This window comes from Colias philodice, chromosome 17, assembly GCF_061535455.1.
Source record: "Colias philodice isolate Cphi_HAF_F1 chromosome 17, ilColPhil1 Martin Lab GWU primary, whole genome shotgun sequence".
Lineage (NCBI taxonomy): Eukaryota > Metazoa > Arthropoda > Insecta > Lepidoptera > Pieridae > Colias > Colias philodice.
This window is the reverse complement of record NC_143102.1, coordinates 8,951,773-8,969,620: the sequence shown is the minus strand read 5'-3', so window position 1 is coordinate 8,969,620 and position 17,848 is coordinate 8,951,773. Positions and strand designations below refer to the sequence as shown.

At 34.5% G+C, this 17,848-nt stretch overlaps 2 protein-coding genes across 3 annotated transcripts; one reads left to right on the top strand and one right to left on the bottom strand.

Moving 5' to 3' along the window:
• The first annotated feature begins 87 nt into the window (after positions 1-87).
• On the top strand, positions 88-3,209 carry Mcm10 (minichromosome maintenance 10 homolog). The gene has a single exon (XM_089705976.1). The coding sequence runs from the start codon at positions 221-223 to the stop codon at positions 2,345-2,347; it is 2,127 nt and encodes a 708-aa protein (XP_089562102.1). The 5' UTR covers positions 88-220; the 3' UTR covers positions 2,348-3,209.
• Positions 2,686-17,468, bottom strand: bur (GMP synthase burgundy). Of its 2 annotated transcripts, none has more exons than XM_089705978.1 (16): positions 17,334-17,468; positions 15,107-15,229; positions 12,136-12,322; positions 11,765-11,882; positions 10,982-11,138; positions 10,213-10,356; positions 9,794-9,890; positions 9,522-9,610; positions 8,888-9,045; positions 7,939-8,119; positions 7,192-7,326; positions 6,532-6,703; positions 5,953-6,070; positions 5,067-5,181; positions 4,022-4,213; positions 2,686-3,515 (listed from the first exon to the last, which is right to left on the bottom strand). In XM_089705978.1, exons 2-16 carry the CDS (start codon positions 15,206-15,208, stop codon positions 3,414-3,416), a joined length of 2,067 nt encoding a protein of 688 aa, XP_089562104.1. In that variant the 5' UTR covers positions 15,209-15,229; positions 17,334-17,468; the 3' UTR covers positions 2,686-3,413. The 2 variants fall into 2 exon arrangements, with proteins under 2 accessions (XP_089562104.1, XP_089562103.1); XM_089705977.1 differs by lacking the exon at positions 17,334-17,468 and adding an exon at positions 15,934-15,978.
• Between the last annotated feature and the right edge of the window lie 380 nt (positions 17,469-17,848).

Here is a 17,848-nt window from a genome sequence, read left to right as displayed (position 1 = left end):
ATGGTCATAGTGCAATCTCCAGTGTATTAGATATAAGCTTCTTGGTTGTTCTGTGTCGATCAGCTGTCATTTGTCAACAAATATACCTATGCTTTTCGCGCCTTTTCGTCTATGTTTGTTATTTTGTAAGTTTTGTAATTGCCACAAGAAACAAGAAACAGCATTATCTCCACTTTATAAATAAAAAATAAAACCCTGTGCTTCAGGAATATTATTAAAAATGGATACTAATGATGAACTCGCACAATTGGAAGAACTATTGAGTGCTGACCTGAACGAAGAAAGTTGTGATAAAAATGTTAAAGAATCAATAATTATAAAAGAAGTTGACATTTTTAAAAATACTTCGAATGAGAAGGTGGACGAGAATATTGCTGTCGAATCGTCAGTAATACATAATGGTGACACGGATTCTTCAGACGACGAGGAAAAACGAAATTATACAGAAAGGAAATATAGCCAATATGGTGCGTTGGTGAAGAAATCTTTAGATCATAAAGAACACGAGCAAATTGACAAAAGAATTGAATTCGAAAGTAGATTACGACAAACGAATATTGAATTAAAAGTAGCTAAACAGTCCTCTTTCAAAAAAACTCCTGAAAGCTCCAGTGAACAAAGCAATAAGCAATTCTTTGGGGTTCCAGAAAGTAAAAAAAAATTGCCCGGTGATGTTTTTACGGATCCCATATTTGGGATTCGGATAACTAAGCCACTCATTTCAAGCTCAGCACTATTGGATCGGATGCAAGGCAGAGAAGCTGTTAACATGCTACGGGTGAAAAGACATGTTGAAAACGAAGACCTTTCTAAAGATTGGGTGATTGCAGGAGTTATCGTCAAAAAAAGTGCAACAAAGAAATCTCAGAAAGGAAATCAATTTATCATTTGGACCTTAAGTGACATGAAAGACGATTTAAAGACAGTTTCAATGTTTTTATTCCGCAAAGCTTACAATGATTTGTGGAAATCTTCTGAAGGAACAGTTGTTGCTGTCTTAAATCCCAACGTTCTTGACAGATCAGAGAACAGTAAAGATCAAGCTTGCCTAAGCGTAGATAACTCAGAAAAAGTCATGATTCTTGGTCAATCTAAAGATTTAGGTATTTGTAAAAGTAAAAAGAAGAATGGAGAACCATGTACTGCATTTGTTAATATGAGTCAAGGTGAACACTGTATTTACCATATCAAACAAGAATATCAAAAGTTCTCAAGGAGACAAGAACTGCAATCATCTACTATGGGTAAAGGACTAGTTAATCTCCAAAATAAAGTGTTTGGAAAGGATACATTTATTTATGGCGGCAAATCATATTCAGCATTACCTTCAGGTAATAGTAAACCAGTAAAAGACAGAGATCAAAATAGACTTATGTCTTTGAGTGACTATTTCATATCAGAGACTGATACATTAATGACAAATAAAGCACCCTGTGGAACAGGCATTATTCAGAACAAAAGTGGACTTTTACATAGTCCTAAAATACAAAAAGTTAGTGATGTGGAGAGACTTAATAATTTGAATCAGAGCCCAAGTAATCAAACTCTAGCTCAAAAAGTGGCCAATTCTCCCACATTAGGCAAAGGTTTTGGATTGAAGGGAGGTGGAGTAATTGATCTCAATATATCTTATAGACAGCGCTCTGTTGAGAAAGCTAAGCTAAAAGCTTTAAGATTAATTCAACAAGAAGGAGGCATTGAGAAAATAGATCCAAACAATATTAAAGGAACAGAAGCTGGTAAAAAAAGAGCCCTAGAAAAACTATTAACTGAATCAGATACTGATGAAAATAGTTGTAAAAAATCAAAAATCGGAAAACCTATTGTAAAAGTAGTTTCTAAGCCGGAGAATGGTAAACAAGTAATGTCAGAAAGGTTTAAAAAGATTTTAGAGGCTACTTCGGCCCATGAAAATTTAATAAAACAACATGAAGATGATGAACAAGAAAAATACTTCAATAAATTAGAAAAGAAGGAAGCCATGGAGGAAAAAATGTTGAATACATTTAAAATAGCGTGTAAGGCGGTCAGATGCGTGAAATGTAAATATACAGCATTTTCAGCGGCACAAATATGTAAAGATGAACGGCATCCCCTAAAAGTACTAGACACATTTAAAAGGTTCTTCAAATGTGCGGATTGTAAGAACAGAACAGTTTCATTAGAATTGTTACCACTACATTCTTGCAAAAATTGCAATGGATCAAGATGGGAAAAGGCGCCAATGTTAAGAGAAAAGAATGTTACGATTACCGAGGGCCTTTCCCTTCGTGGGGAGGAGGAGACATTTATTGGAGGACAAGTAACTGCTGGGAAGAATATAAATTTACTTGTTCCTGACAGCTAATGATTAAGTTATATGAATTTGATTATTTTGTGTAGTGCTTGAGGAATGTTTTCTGTATTTATTATACTTACATTATGTAATTCAATTCAATATTTTAATTTATGGTAGTACTGCGTTGCCACAATTTTGCCAATGTAAGTATTGAATTAATTAGTTTAAAGACATTAATAATGTGCACAAATATGATACTTCCAAGTCTGCTTTTAAAGTTTTGTTTCACACATAATTGTTTTCTTAAAATATATTTTGTTTATGTTTGTTGTGTCTGAATAATCATAATTTTTATAATTTATAATTATCAAATAAAATTGTGAACAAGGTATAAATAAAAAGCCAGGTGAAAATAAAGCAATAATATAATTTTTATTATGAAACCTCCAGTCAATAACACTGAACCATTCCATAAAACAATGCGTCTGATTTCATACAAGATTTATATTTGGAGTGCAAATATCTGTTGGCTTTATATTTTACACAGCCTTCGATAGTTATACTACACGTTACAAAACAGTGGAGCTAAATATACGCGCGTATCCGTTCACCAATTTATTTACAAATTCATTATTGGCAGTGGTCCCATTCGATAACTCAATTGATAATAATAACAAAAAGAAATTAACCTCCATCAAATGCACGGTTTTCTTAACAACATTCAGAATGACACCGTGCAAACAAATACTTTGCAATTCTCTTAATTTGTTTAAAACCCGATTGCAGTTGTTTACAAAATAGTTTTCTGTAAAAATATTAAAACAACAGAATCGTATAAAAACATTTTAAGAGCTGCTGTGGACAAGGCTGATTTTATAACATTTAGTATGGGGCTATACATGCAGTAACTTTATTATGTACATCAACAACACAGAACAATAATTTGTCTACGCACTATCGTCACATGTCCAACTGACTGCGCTAAAGGATATAACACTAACAAATTCAACATGAACAGTACCGTTAATATACAAAATGTATGTTTTATTCGGTACTATCTGAATAACAAAATATGGGACCGCTGCCGTGGGTGCTTGAGTAAAAAAATATATATAAAAGGAAGGCATTGAGGCGATCATTCCCACTCGGTTGTGGCGGGCGGTTTGGGCGTGAGGTCGTACAGCACCCGCGATATGCCCGGCACGCTCACTAGCTCCTTGCGCATTCTGTCCACCACCTGCACATACAAAATATCATTTTAATAACTAAGTATGTATAATGTTCGTGAAAATTATTGATGAAGGTAGTCAAACAATTTGATTTATTTTGTTCGTTTTCTTTGTATTATTGAATAATAATATTCATAACAAATGAAATATATTAAGATAATTTACATAAAAGGGCTTCATTATTCCAAAATGCAAAGTGAAGCGCATACTCGTAAATTGAATGAGATAATCATGAAAATCGCACGCAAAAAATCTGCACTGGGTATTTTGTACCATCTTTATTTGTGTGTATGTGTGTATGTGTGGGGGGGGACCACTGACGTGTATATGTGTGAAGGAAAAAAGGTGGAATTCCTCCATTGAAAAAGGGAGGAGCCTCGACCTCGACCAGTCTACTCGATTAGCCGATTAGATTAGTAGCGAAAACATTTCGTTTGCGCAATTCAGAGCGAGCTGTCGCTACACATATGTGTGTGTATATGTGTGTGTGTGTGTCTGTCTGTCCACTACTCACGTCCTGCGGCATCACGTCGGAGCCGGGCAGCGCGGGCACGCCGGTCATGAAGTCCGCGGTGAGGAACGGGCGCAGCACGAGCGAGCGCTGGCAGGACGGCGCGCGCACGGCCGCGTCGCGGTCGAAGTGCACCGGGATCAGTACCACCGGCATTTGCGCTATACGCGGCGCGTAACCGCTCGACACTAACACCTGGTAAGGTTTAGAGAGACTCAGACACTTGACAACAAAGTTGCGTAACACCAGCGTAAGTTGTTATACTAACACCTGCGTAAGTTTTTATACTAACACCTCCGTAGTTGTACTAAAACCTGCGTAAGTTATACTAACACCTCCGTAGTTGTACTAACACCTGCGTGAGTTATACTAACACCTCCGTAGTTGTACTAACGCCTGCGTAAGTTGTTATAGTATTACTAACACCCGCGTAACTTGTTATACTAACACCTGCTTAAGTTTTTATACTAACACCTCCGTAATTGTACTAACACCCGCGTAAGTTGTTATACTAACACCCGCGTAAGTTGTTATTCTAACACCGGCGTAAGTTATACTAACACCCGCGTAATTTGCTACACACCCGCGTAAGTTGTTATACTAACGCCCGCGTAATTTGTAACATTAACACCCGCGTAATTTGTTATACTAACACCCGCGTAAGTTATACTACCACCCGCGTAACTCATTATACTAACACCCGCGTAATTTTAAAACACTAAACGCTTCAAACTAAATGATTGGTTATTTACAAACACATTCCTCGCACATTATTGGTGGTAATGCACCCTAAGAGAGGCATTCGTCACTTGATAAAAAACTGCGTGCGGGTATCGCACCATTATGAAGAGAAAAAAAACTGGGATATTAATTAACAACTACATACTTAGGAGAATGTAGTAAAAGAAGGAAAAAACTATTTTTACAAAAAAAAAATGTTAAAATAAAATCGATTCGAAATCGAATTTCTAATTTGATAAGATATTAGAACAAAAGTTTTTATCAGGTCTTTTTCTATAACTTATTGATATAAATTCGTATTCAATACCTGTGTGGCCAAATCGTCCGCCTGCCGTATCGTCGATATGACTTGCTGCGTGAGGAACGTCGGCGTTATGTCCGTTATCTGTTCCTTTATCAGACCGCCGAACGCGTAGCACACCCTTTATAGACAATAGACAAACATTTATTCACAAAAATAACACATTATTACAACTGACAATCACAATACTTAACATAGAAAAAATACAAATAAAAAACACAAAACACATATAACAATTTAATACATAATAAATAAATAAGTAAATAGGTTGTTAATAAGTGTTATGGCTGTGAAAGGGTCCTGGCTCAGTATATGTCATGCGTCGAGAAATATTTATCACATTCATTATTAATTACATAGGCAAAAAAAACAAGATGAGGCGCAAAACATTTTTTTTTATAAAAACAGGCTTGTTATGTTATCTGTAAAATTTTCCAAAATATCTTTTGTTTCTCTATACTCGCAAATATAAGTTTGTTATCTAATATATTGATTGTAGAAAAATCTAAAAAAAAGTGTATTTGTTGAAAATATATAGGATTTTAGCACCTTGCATTACTTACAACAATATCTATTATCTATTATTTAACCTGTTTAAGTGTTTATTTTGAAAATATTCAATAAATAATTACAATATCTATGAAATTAACCTTTTCTAAAGCACCCGAACAATTATTTGCATAATAAAAAAAGGTATGCGTGTACTAGAGTACACACGTAAGAAGTGAAACTTCTTTATGACCTTAAAAATGTCACGAGTATGGCGTAACGCAAAAATGTCACGCGTACGGCGTAACGCAAAAATGTCACGCGTACGGCGTAACGCAAAAATGTTACACAAAATTTTTGTCCAACCCCGATAAAGAAGTTTCACTTCAATAACATTACATACCTGTTAACATTGTGGCAGACGCGCGGTATGATCCGCGCTAAGTACTGCATGTCCTTCCAGTCGGGCGGGTAGCGCTCCGTAGATAGCGCCACTGCATAACTGTACGTGCGTCCATCACCTAGGTATAATATACTTTTAGTTATTTCTGCTTTGTCATTGTTGCTACTATGTCTGTACAACTTTATTAGCTTAAATAAATAAAAAATTCAAACAAAAATCTACGCACGCAAACTATTGGGTGAAATTTAATACTCCCTGCATAATATACAGTTGTAATAAAGTTATTTTTCACTATGTACTATGCGACAGTCACAACCAAATCTAGCCATCAGTTCACAAGGAAAATAAGTTTCTTTTTTTGTTGCTGGCACTCAACAAAAAAAGTATAGTATCATTTTAGCGTGTATCATCGAACATCTCGTTCAAAATGTTTACAGGCCGCCAACAAAAAAACAAAGCACTCGTGACGTCACACGCAACACGCATGCTTCACTCAAGCGGTTCACGGTCACGCACTGACTGTCTGAAGCGGCTTCAGTCTGTCAGTCGGCGCGCGACCGCCGCGCGGTGCGCACGCACCTTGCACGCCGACGGAGCGCACGGGCAGCAGCGTGGCCACCAGCGGGCCGGTGGACGAGATGCGCCGCAGCTCCGCCTGCTCGGTGGCCGTCGTCGCGTTCGACACGCGCCCGAGCAGCGCGTGGCACTTGACGCACATGGACGCGTACTCGACCATTATCTTCACTATCACCTGGCGTGGAGAACAATAGCATGTTTGTATGTGTAGAAAATATATGTCATAAAAATGAATCGACAAAAGTGGTTTAACTCGAGAATAGCTAATTATTATTTTAACGTTGTTAAGGCACAATTATCATAAACAATCAGCTTAACATTTACATAATATGTTAAGTGTTATCACTCTGCACTGTCTTACAGAAAATATATTCTAACCTACCTCACCTACAAATTCTAAAACACCTACATATTGTATTCAACATAAAAATTTCTATTTTTATAAACTACCCACATTTTCCCAACCAAACCGGTTGTTTCGTAACTTTTCGAATATTTGTAAATTAATCCCTCAGTCCCGGAATCACAGACACAATAGAAAATCTATTGTGTCGCGGCCCGATCGGGCCGCTCGGTGGTCAATGGGTTAAAAGAAAATATATTTTCCTATCTCATTTTTTTCACAACTACCCGCACACCCCACACCCTGTATATACCCCATACCTGCGTCTCAGCGAAGTCCCGGTCCGCGTAGGGCTCGTCCTGGCACAGCACGCGCACCGCCAGCCCGGGCCCGGGGAACGGCTGCCTTTCTACCAACGCCGCGGGCAAGCCTAGTTCTGCACCCAGGATGCGCACCTGTGATTGTATTAGTATTTATATATATTGTAGTTGGGTTCGTAATTTTTTATAGATTATAGATCGTACAATTCTAAACTCAAACATTACCACAGAATACTAACTAGTAGTTAGCTACAGAAGCTTTTCTCCGTAATGGTTTTCAAAGAAATATATACGCAATCTGTTAAACAATATGATTTAATTTAGCTCGCGTTCCAGGTCGAGCACGTTTTCATGCCTACCAATTTTTTTAATGGAATATAGGCCTTAATTCACGGGACGACGGTTCGTAATAAGTTATATGTGACTATACGTATTGAAAGAGCCGCGGACTAGGGTTGCTTGTGTATGTGTAAAAAATATCTGGAATTGATTTTGTTTCGGACGAAACATAAAATCGTATCATTGTTACCTCACTAGTAAATTAATTTATTACTTAACTGATTTCTTTTGAAATATGTAATCCTACTAATATTATAAAGGCGAAATTATTTGTGTGTGTATTGATGTATATGTATGTAATTAAACAATTGAATACTCCACAGTATCTTTTTGCTTTTTTTCGTTTTGTGTCCATCTTGCAATTAGTAAGATTAAATAATTAAGAAAGTTTTAATACAGGGTATTCACCTCGTCCTTATGGAAGTCCTTGAGCGGTTCCACCACCCTACCACGGGCACGTAACGCCCGCACGAGCTCCGTGTCGTTATGGTGCGTCTTTATTGTGGCCGCGTTGTTTGACGCCATTGATGATGCGGACTCGATTAGATCTGGTCGGAGAGTACCTTGGCCGAGGAGCACTTGGTCCTCTCTGAGAAAACATAAAACATATTATTATATTAGATAAAATATATATTAAAATCACTCGAAACAAATCACACTTTCATCTTCCTCTTTCGTACTAAAACAAAAACTACGTTCATTACATTCACACTGGTATGAAGCATCACTATAAAAACACAAACAAATCAAAACATTCCCAATTATAAATTTACAAACCGCCTCTCACATCGCACATTCATCAGATATTCACCATAGTCAACAACTGGCTGGTTACAAACAAGCAAAACTCAAACATTCCAAATTCAAATCCCCCTCCACACACTGCACGTTCAGCATAACTGGCCAGTAACAAAAACCTCAAACATTCCAAATTCCTGGCCAGTTACAAACACAACATTCCAAATTCAAATGTACATAATGGTACGGGAGCTAGTAACGTTTTAAAAAAAGTCATTTTAGTATAGTTGGGTTTTTGATATACTGTTTCTTTTGCTATTTCGGTTAGAGTCCGAGCTGTCTGGCTGGCGGTAGTGGTTGCGTTTATTAGTGCGCACAGGAAAGTATCCGTAAATTAAAGTCATTTATTAACGCGTAATTTTTAATCTTTTACCTTTAGATAGATCCATCAGACATAATTTTTACAGTATATCAAAGAACCAAGTATACTAAAATTCTCTCTTGTCAACGTTGCTAGCTCCTATACGATAAAGCTCGTCACTCACTGCACGTTGAGCATAATAGGCCAGTTACAAACACAACATTCCAAATTCAAACGCCCATAAAGCGCATCACTCACTGCACATTAAGCAGGTCGCGCACGGCCTGCTCGGCGACGCGCATGAACACGTCGCCGATGATCTTGCGCTTGTCCTCGGGCGCGGTGGTCTGGCAGAGCAGCGGCGTGTGCCGCGTGCGCCCGCCCGCCTCGCGCACTGTTGTGCTGCCTTGCCGGAACTGGGTACAATCAATATTATTGATGTACATAAATAATTTATTACATTTAAGTTTTAACCGCGATATCTTTCTCCTAAACAATGATACTTTTTATAGATTAGTCAGAACATGAAAGAATATTCCTCACACTACATTTCAATGAATGAAAAAAAAATTAATATTACAATTAGGACTGATTTTTCAATCCTTGGTTAAAACTTATTCGTCGAATAATGTATAAAACTACCATTTTAAAAACGTATTCTAATTGCCCGTATTTGACAGTTTACGTGACATAATTAATATTATCGTGTAATACTTTATTGGACGGATAAGTTTTATCCAAGCATTAAAAAATCGGCCCTTACAACAAATAAAGCTGAAGAGATAATCATCATATTATAAGTATACCTAATTATAAATTATGAAAATATAGAATAAACGATTTGAGATTTTCAAGAATTTTATAATTTCATGTAAAAATATCACAAACTTACCTGATGACCGGCATTTATGACGTGTAAACGGACTCCGAGCTCACGAAGACACCTCTCGACTTTGGCACTTTCGTTTTTACGCATGAAACCTGTAAAAGATCATTATATTTTAATTTCCTACATAATATGATCAATTTCAATTAACAATGAACAAAGACCAGTTAGGTTTAAGGATTCCTAATTTTCATGAAAAAAAAAACATATCAAATACTGCAACTTCAAATAAATAAATCATTATTGTATGTAGGGTAGTTATAAAATATAATAATTACCATTATCAATGTGCAGAGCGATAACCTGATCCTCTCGTAGCGCTGTTCTCAACAACGCAGCGCATACCGTCGAATCCACACCGCCGCTTACTAAAACCTGAATAAAAGATAAACCAAAAACGATTAAAATCGTCAAAGTATTATTATTACTCAATCACCTAATTAAGCTTATAATTTATGACTTAGCTTATAGTATAAAAACATTTTATGATCAATTTCTTATTTCTCTACGACTTAGCCACCACAAAACTACTTTCGAAGAATAATTGCAATAATTGTATCATGACAGGTATATATTTATGAATAAGAATTATAAAAATATATGTATGATAATAAAAATCTGATAATTATAATTGTCCAAAATAAGATCCAGGTAATCGTAAATATCCTATTAAAAAAATATATTATTATATACTCACAAGCACTTTATTATCGCCAACAGTGTCGCGTATGTACTGCACGCACGCGTCGCGACGCGAGCGAAGCGTGAACGTGCGCGACATGCCCGCTATGTCGAATAAAAAGTTCGACAGCATCTGCTTGCCTTTGGGCGTTAGATCCACCTAAATAATGGGTTTTTATTAGAAAAAGACAAGAAGAAAAAATGTGTGCGTGCACTTCTTACACACGTAAGAAGTGAAACTTCTTTATGACCTTATTTTTCAAAAAATAATTTACTACTTATATGCAACTTTACAGAAATACGTCGAATCACGCGTGGTATGGATAAGAAAAAGATGGCGCGTAACGGAAAAATGTCACGCGTAACAAAAAAATGTTACACTAAATTTTTTCCAACCCCGATAAAAAGTTTCACTTCAAAAAATATCTAATTAATATAATGTATAGCTAAATATCCGTTTATAGATTCCAAATAACAATATTAGACTTACTCAAAATTTTGTCTGAAACAAAACTCTGCCTACGCGTCTATTTGGCAGAGTTTTCTAATAAGCTTATACAATAGACTTTAAACCTTATTACCACGACATAAGGTGTAAATTTGAATGAACGTAACACTCGGAACATTATTGACGACCTTTTAATAGGCGATTTTAGTTTACTTGTTACTATGTCATACTTTATTTGCCGATTGTGAGTTAAGTTGTCTACATATCTATCTTTTATATTTTTCATCAAAATGTTACTGATAAAAATGAGTTTTTCTATTATTCCAATAAAATTTACCTCCGGATGAAACTGTACACCATACAGTCGCATCTGCTCATTGTATATCGCCGCAATCAAGTGGTTGGACGATTGTGCACCGACGCGGAATCGATCCCCGACCTTTTGCACGCTGTCCCCGTGAGTTAGAAGCACTGGCTGGAGTTTTTCTAAGCGGCTGTGAAATTTTTATTGATATTGCGAAAAAACATAGAAATAAAAAAAGACGGGTTGCACTCCGGGAGTGCCGGCAGAAGTGAAAACTTGATTATTAACGTTGAGCATGTTTGATATTTTGGAATGGTATCCGTCTTACGCGTGGTAGGGTAGGCGTAGGTCACGTGTCCTGACGCGAGTTTAAGATTTTATACCCATTACAGAAAAAGTGCTCAACGCCGCTAAAGAAGTTTTGACTTCAAAAATCTAATTTGAAGTTAAATTCCTCGGAAACGCCTTGACCGATTCTTATGTTTGATGTGTATATCGAGTAGGTAGGTAGCTAGGTTACATTTATTTTGTAACATTCGGACAACATTTATTTTTCATACCCAGAAGTGATAAGAGTAAGGTAGAACAATGTTTGTGGGGACAGCAAGTATTTTTATAAAATCAAGAAACTCAACTGCTAAAAGATCTCTCAATCTACAAAAACTATGTTTGTCTCTTTCTACTTGCAGCATTGTCTAATTGTCATTCTTGTTTTTCTTTATTATTTCAGTTAATTTTATCAATTAACTAAAAATACTAATAATAATGTTCTTTTATTTAAAGCTATAAAACCAAGTATTTTATTGTATTATTTACTTGAACAATGGGCATGTGGTTTCCACCTCAACCTCATACTGTCCATCCTCTCGAGCTTCCTTACGCAGTACGGAACCACCGAACTCCTTATTCAGCATTTGCATACCGTAGCATATTCCTGGAATAGTGAACAATTTTAAATACTATTAAATATATTACGCTACAGGTTAATTTGACTGACTCTGACATTAAATTTAAACATAATACTATTGCTTTAACATAGATTATTGGGCGCGTTGAGAGTGAATTTCAAGGTCGCGTCATGGCAATACCGTCACGTCATGCAGTCAGGTATCATTGAATCGTGCCAAAGAAGTTTCACTTCTGACACGTGTGCTCGCCACACACGCTCTTTTTTTATTATAACTTACCTAAAACCGGCAATCCAATTTTGAATATATCCGCGTCATATCTCGGCGCGTCCTCCGCGTACACCGAGTTGGGCCCGCCCGATATGATGATCGCGCGGTAGCCGGCCTCCTTGAGGTGGTAGGCCGGCGTGTCGAGCGGGAGTATGTCCGATTCCACGCATAGCTCGCGCACGCGGCGGTCTATCACCTGTGAATGGTTTAAAAACACGCTTAAACTTATGAAATTATTGAAAGAAAACAGTATTTAGTAATAGTAATTGCCAAAACACTAAAATGAATACAAGATAAATTAGGTTTAAATAAGGCAAACGTTAGTATCACCGATCCTTAATAAGTGTTTAAAGTTTGACTTAAATCTATCCGTTTGTAGTGACTCAAAATCATAGAAATCTAAATAACAAGACACTAGAAGTCGTAAGCGCGCGTGACCTTGTCGCCACTCAGGTGACTTTCACATCACCAGTGTGTTCGTCACAGTTCAGTTGCTATGGAGACGTATGTGTGTAAACATGGTGTGTTTCAGCATTTCCCATTGTGGAAATTCTTCCACAAGTTGTAATTATACTAATAAAGGAATAATATTTCATCGGTAAATATTTTTTTTTAGAAATAATGCCGTTTTTCCTTAAAATTATAGAATATTTACAAGTATTACGAGTGTCACCATAGTAATCGAAATAACAATGAATGACACAGTTTCAACATTATTGGAGCAAAAAGAAACAAAACGTCTCATATACTTAGGGATGTTATTCTAAAATAAACCGTAAATTCGTGCGTTAGGATACATATTAAAAAGCTTAATTTAATATTTAAGTTAGTTTTCACTAAAATCAAGTTGTCCAATAAAAGGCATAGTTTACTTGTGTGTATTGTTTAGCTATCGGTTTAAATGTGTTGATTTTGGCGACAGCGGTTTTCATACGAATTATGACATAATAGCACTTCTATGTGTCTTGTTATTTAGATTTCTATGCTCAAAATCGAGTCTGAGGGAGTTCGTTACATACAAACATGTCGGGTTCGTTACATACACACATACAGGTGAAGCTAATAAAAGCGTATAAGAAATAACACTGTAAATATTAGCCATGTACTGATCCAGTTTGTCAAATTATATTAAAAAGAATAGTGTTTTATTAACTAGCTGGAACCTGCTTCCTTTGATGCGACCTCGTTAAAAATAAGGATAAGAGCGGTAAAACCGTAAACATCCATGCATACAATATTTCAGGTCTATAATAATATGTTTTCGAACGTTTTCTTTACGGAATTATCTTTATTTTTATACACTAATCAACCCTTAAACTACCTACGCGTATGTATAATATTTCATAAGTCGCGACCTACGCTACGCATCGATTCAATTACACAACACAAGAGCACTAATTGAACGTTTAGAAACTTATCAATCACGTCAGGAAATAAATAGTTACTTAGTTAAGTATATTTTTTGATACGTGTAACACACACGAAACTCGTTTCCATAATTAATAAGAGCAACTGAATGTAATTAAAACTTGTTTAAACTTAGCACGCTTTTTAGGTATTGGAAAAGTCGATTGCCAATAGTTTTTCTACTGCCATGGATTTAAAATAAAAATATATCTTTTAATACATAAAATTCTCGTGTCACAGTTTTCGTTGCCATACTCCTCCGAAACGGCTGGACCGATTCTCATGAAATTTTCTGTGCATATCGGGTAAGTCTGAGAATCTGCCAACATCTATTTTTCATATGTAGGTACCACGGGCCAAGCCGGGGCGGACCGCTAGTAACATATAAAACTAAAGTAAGTATATTGTTATAATTCATTCAAAAATTCGGCTTACAGTTTCCCCAATCGTTCATTTTTTAATTAATTTAGTAGCAAAATTATTATAGTGAGTAACAAGTACAGTAGTAAGTTAACTAACATAAATGAAGTCGGTTAAAAATTGTTACAGTTTTCTGAAAAAAAAAAACTTAAAACGGATTATAACTTGTATTTTATCACAATTTTACCAAAATTAGAATACCAATGATAAGAAATATAAAAAATATAAAAAAAAGAAGATTAAGAGATACTGAACTTGTACTTGAATAGTGAACACATAATATAATAATACATAAGAGTTTGGGGTCAGAAAAGTCAAGATAAACATATTTGAATCTGAGATTTTGCTGTATTCTTACCCAATTATAAGATGAATTAATTTTAATATAATATCACGCTTTGAAAATTATACTTCGTTGTATTGGCTCTATTAGTTTTTAAATGAATATGAATCCTATAGAATTAAAAAAAAAACGATTATTTTATATGAGATGCTACAACTAATTAATATTATTTATTTAACAATATTAGTGCAGATGGTGAAATGTTGAGATATATCAATATAAATAGGAGATTCCTGTTTTTTTATGTTACAAGAAGTTAATTTTCGTATACGCTCAATGCCCCTTGCAAAATTAGGTAAACTTATTACTAGCTAAATTTGAATTTGCGTCTGTGCCAAGTGTGATATTCAATTACGAGTTTATTAAATTAAATATTTATTTCAAACTGCAAAAAAAACCAATAAAAATTAATAGTGATCTATTTTTGTACCCTTTACAATGTGTATGAACAATTACAATTTATTTTTGTTTACATCTTATGTTCGCATCAATTAATAATATATCATCAGAGAAAACACCCTTCAACCTTGACCATTGCTATCATCCCTGCCTTATCATTTTAACATCACATCACACACTTATACACTTCATATTATACAACAAAGTCCTTTGGAGTATCTGTCTGTTCACAATAAATTCAAAAACTACTGCACCAATATATATACTGTTTTCAGCAATGTATAGCTTGCTTCTTGAGGAAAGTTTTTTTCTTTTAGTACACAATTTTATAAAGTTTTAGACTCAACGAAGCTGCAGGACTGAAAGCTAGTAACACTAAAGCTAGTAAATATATAGATAGTAAACAAATACCTTCCCATACTGCGAGCCAGCGTCCAATATGGCCACCTTATCCCGCCCAAGCGCGGCGCCATTCGTCCCCCGGTACTGTCCCTCTGCGCTCGCTGTGTGCATCTCGCCGACCCGCCAGCAACACTGACCGAAATTATAAACAACGCTCGCTTATATGTTACATATTCAATAGCATGGACTATAGATAGTAGCGGTATGTACATTGTATACAGATATATCACTTTGGTGGTTAGGTAATTAATTGGTAATTTTATTTGATTTGTTATTAAGTATTTATTGATGGGATTGATGTGAAGTTTAATGGTAGAAGAATTAGCGGAGTTTAATGAAGAATATTTTTTTATAAATAATTTTTTGACAAGCCTGGTTAAACCCTTGCTGGTCTAACAATCAATTAATTAAATATTACACATAGTTGATACAAAATATATGTAGGTTGATTGAGGATATATCACAAGTTTTTTAGCTTGTGAAATATTGAAATTAACCAAACTAAACTGTAAGAATGTAACTGAAAGACATGTTAAAAAATTCTATGTAACAAACCATTTTTTAAGTGTAATAAGTTAAAAATTCTACAACTTCTACTTCCAATCAATAAGAAAAAATATCCAAGTACATTTCAATAAATTTGTATAGTGAGTTAGAGACACATTACTTCTTCATTTTTTTGTATTTCGTTGTATGAGTGAATGAGCAACTTTAGTAGCATTAATTAAAAATATATTAATAGCATGAAAAAAAAATTATTACAACACATTCAACCTACAACAATTGAGTTTTTGACACACATCTGTCTAAATACACAAAAAAAATTAAAACCCTACCTTATTAAATAGGTTTTTAAATCCAAACATCACACAAACGCCACACCACACTACCAATTGTCATTTTCAACGAAATACAAGTCATTTGGTCCCAAAAATAGTTTTAAAAGTCTTTGTTATTGCACAAAATAACAAATAATGCACTCAGTTTTCTCTTGTATCAAACAGTACTGTGCACAAATGTGTCGGCATTGTGAGTGGATATATTTAGAACTTCCCACATGATGCTTCAGTCTAAATCTATAAACATATAATCCACGATGACATCGTACGTGGAGTTTAGAAGTCTTCACGTTATGTATTGTTTTGTAACTATGGCCTTTATGTACACTGTTTACTTTTAATTATAAAGATTATAATGTTGGCTGTGTGGTTACAATATTAGAATTTTTTTCAAAGTTGCGGTTTTAGTAGGATTTATTTAAGATTGGTTTTTACTAGTATTCATTGAATATAGAAATCAAAAATCTAATTAGAAAAAATTATTATTAAACAATTAGAATAACATTTCTATACAAACAAATGTCCCATTTCCATTCATCTATTTTAAACTAATTGATAAATATGAACTTTTTAATAGTTAGTAATAGTATAATTAGTAATATTCATATATTGAATATAATTCATTTGATTTGTTTTGTTTAAATGCATTAAATTTTTAAATGAAAATGTAAAATATTAATAAAATTGTTGAATGCCAAATAAAATAAAGCAAATGATAACTTTACCTTTTTGAAAGACTGCTTATCTTAAAATCCCTATTTATCAAGTTGTTGTGCCTAAGAGAGGTTACAAAAATATGGTTATCACCACATTGTTGACATCATTTGAACTAGGACCTTGTCTATGATGTAATATAAGATTAATAAATTATGTATACAATTCACAAATAATCCACGATTGGCACACTTACACCATTTACGATTTACTTATAATGACGATTATATTTATATTTAACAAAGACTGTAAAACCAACCTTTCTGAATAAACAAAACATGCTTGGTCCACATTACAGAGTACCAAATATCATCTAGTAAGGCAAAATCAGATGATGGAGAACGAATGATAACAAAAACAGATAACAACGAGATAAATTTCAGCATTTTGCAGATTTCAGTCTAATCTCCAAGTTGAACGACACTCGACATTGTAAATTTTGTACTGCGAAACAAATGTTTTTATCGTAATCTTTGAGTCATAACGTGGTGGCTTAGTGTATAATGTTATGTGTTAGATATCGATGGCATATTTACAACAAGTTATTGTAAAGTGAATGAGAAAACGCGAGTAAAACCGGGCTTTGACATTACCAACATTTTAGGTCAAGATTAAAGTCATAAGTCATATCACTATACGAAATCTCATACCACTTTTATTAATTATTAATGCATTTTTCTCACCTATCAGAAATATTCAATATTTTAAGAGGATATATTCATGGAAAACACGAATAAATGTGATTCTCCATCCAGCACTACGAATACAAAATTTTAGTACTAACAATTAACATAACTTTGAATGAAGGTGGCGCCACTTTTAACCACTGATTGTCAATGCGTTCAATATTATTAATTTTTAAAAAGTTATTTGATAGTCAGTGGATCATTTCCATTTAATACAACTTAAATTTAAATTCTGTAATATTAATTTTATTGTTAAAAATCAAATACCTTTGTCAATTACCAAAATAAAGTTGTTCATCATTATAATATAGTTTTACTTTATATAATAAACTTGAACGCATCCTTTCGGTTCTGCGTGTCATTGAACACGATTCGTTTTGCACTAAGGTTTCACGAAAATATTAATTTTATTTAATTTTTTAATTAATTTAAGACAATTAAAAACACTTAAACAATAAACTAGAATTCTTAACTAAAACATACAATTTATAAAAATAGTATACATATTTTTT

Coding starts and splice junctions, on each gene's coding strand:
- bur (XM_089705977.1), bottom strand. CDS start 15,963: ATGTTTGGATTTAAAAACCTATTTAATAAG. Junction 10,357..10,981: donor GTGTACAGTTTCATCCGGAG/GTAAATTTTATT, acceptor CCCATTATTTAG/GTGGATCTAACGCCCAAAGG. Junction 6,704..7,191: donor GGGACTTCGCTGAGACGCAG/GTATGGGGTATA, acceptor TCTCCACGCCAG/GTGATAGTGAAGATAATGGT.
- Mcm10 (XM_089705976.1), top strand. CDS start 221: ATGGATACTAATGATGAACTCGCACAATTGGAAGAACTATTGAGTGCT.